This window comes from Sphaeroforma arctica (assembly GCF_001186125.1).
Source record: "Sphaeroforma arctica JP610 unplaced genomic scaffold supercont1.9821, whole genome shotgun sequence".
Classification (NCBI taxonomy): Eukaryota; class Ichthyosporea; order Ichthyophonida; genus Sphaeroforma; species Sphaeroforma arctica.
The window spans coordinates 1-822 of NW_014030737.1; the positions used below are offsets into that span (position 1 = coordinate 1).

Sequence of the window (822 nt, forward strand, 5' to 3'; positions counted from 1 at the left end):
TGTATGTATGTATGTATGTATGTAATTATATGTATATATATGTGTGTGTGTGTGTGTGTCGCTTGTATCTGGATTATCAATCTCATGACGTGGACCCCTACATTCTACTACAGGCAGTGGCAGCCAATCCAAAACCCGCGCAAAGTGCTTTCAGATCGGTGGGCGTAGAGTTCCCCGGGGTGGATGATATTGATGACGAACAGCCACTGGAAGACGAGACTGTGGCTACACTAACGGAGTTGTCTATTCCGGAAGTATGTGTGCGTGTGCGTGTGCGTGTACATATACAGTGCTTGTCGGGGCAATCTCTGAGCTGTGTATAGTCGTGTGGCGAATTCCTAGGTGACCCATTGGAAGTACATGCTACGTGCGCGTGGTGTGGGTGTTGGCTGTATGTGCTTACGAGCGAGAGTGACTCAGAGAGGCATATCCCTGGGCAATCGATAGATAATGAGTTGATTCTTATCATCGCACTCGTCTACATCATCTGTCTGTTTTAGAGTGCTGTTTGTCTCTGCATGTCTGTGTGTACCACTGACAGTCTGTGCTCATAGTTGGTTTGGGATAGCGCTGATGCCTCTCGTTGTTGTGTGCCCTGTCGGCTCAGTCATAGCGTCTAGTGTACGCCCGACAGAACTATCACACTGCGCCACGTCGGCTACTCCCGTGCACAATGTAGGCCGGACTATGTGTATCTCAGTATATCCCCTACAGGGTTTAGGGTTTAAAACCCCTAAAACCCTAAACCCCTATACCTTCTCTAGGGTTCCTGTTGCTTGTAGCCACACACCTATAGTTCACTATATCTCACATGCGTGTGTG

The 822-nt window shown here is 48.4% G+C and overlaps 1 protein-coding gene across 1 annotated transcript; it reads left to right on the forward strand.

The window, feature by feature from the left end:
- Positions 1-113: 113 nt before the first annotated feature.
- SARC_17126 (hypothetical protein) lies at positions 114-568 on the forward strand (the record flags this gene model as incomplete). Its single annotated transcript, XM_014288774.1, has 2 exons — positions 114-254; positions 542-568. Coding segments are annotated over 2 exons (168 nt in total), but the record flags the coding sequence as incomplete, so codon positions are not given.
- Between the last annotated feature and the right edge of the window lie 254 nt (positions 569-822).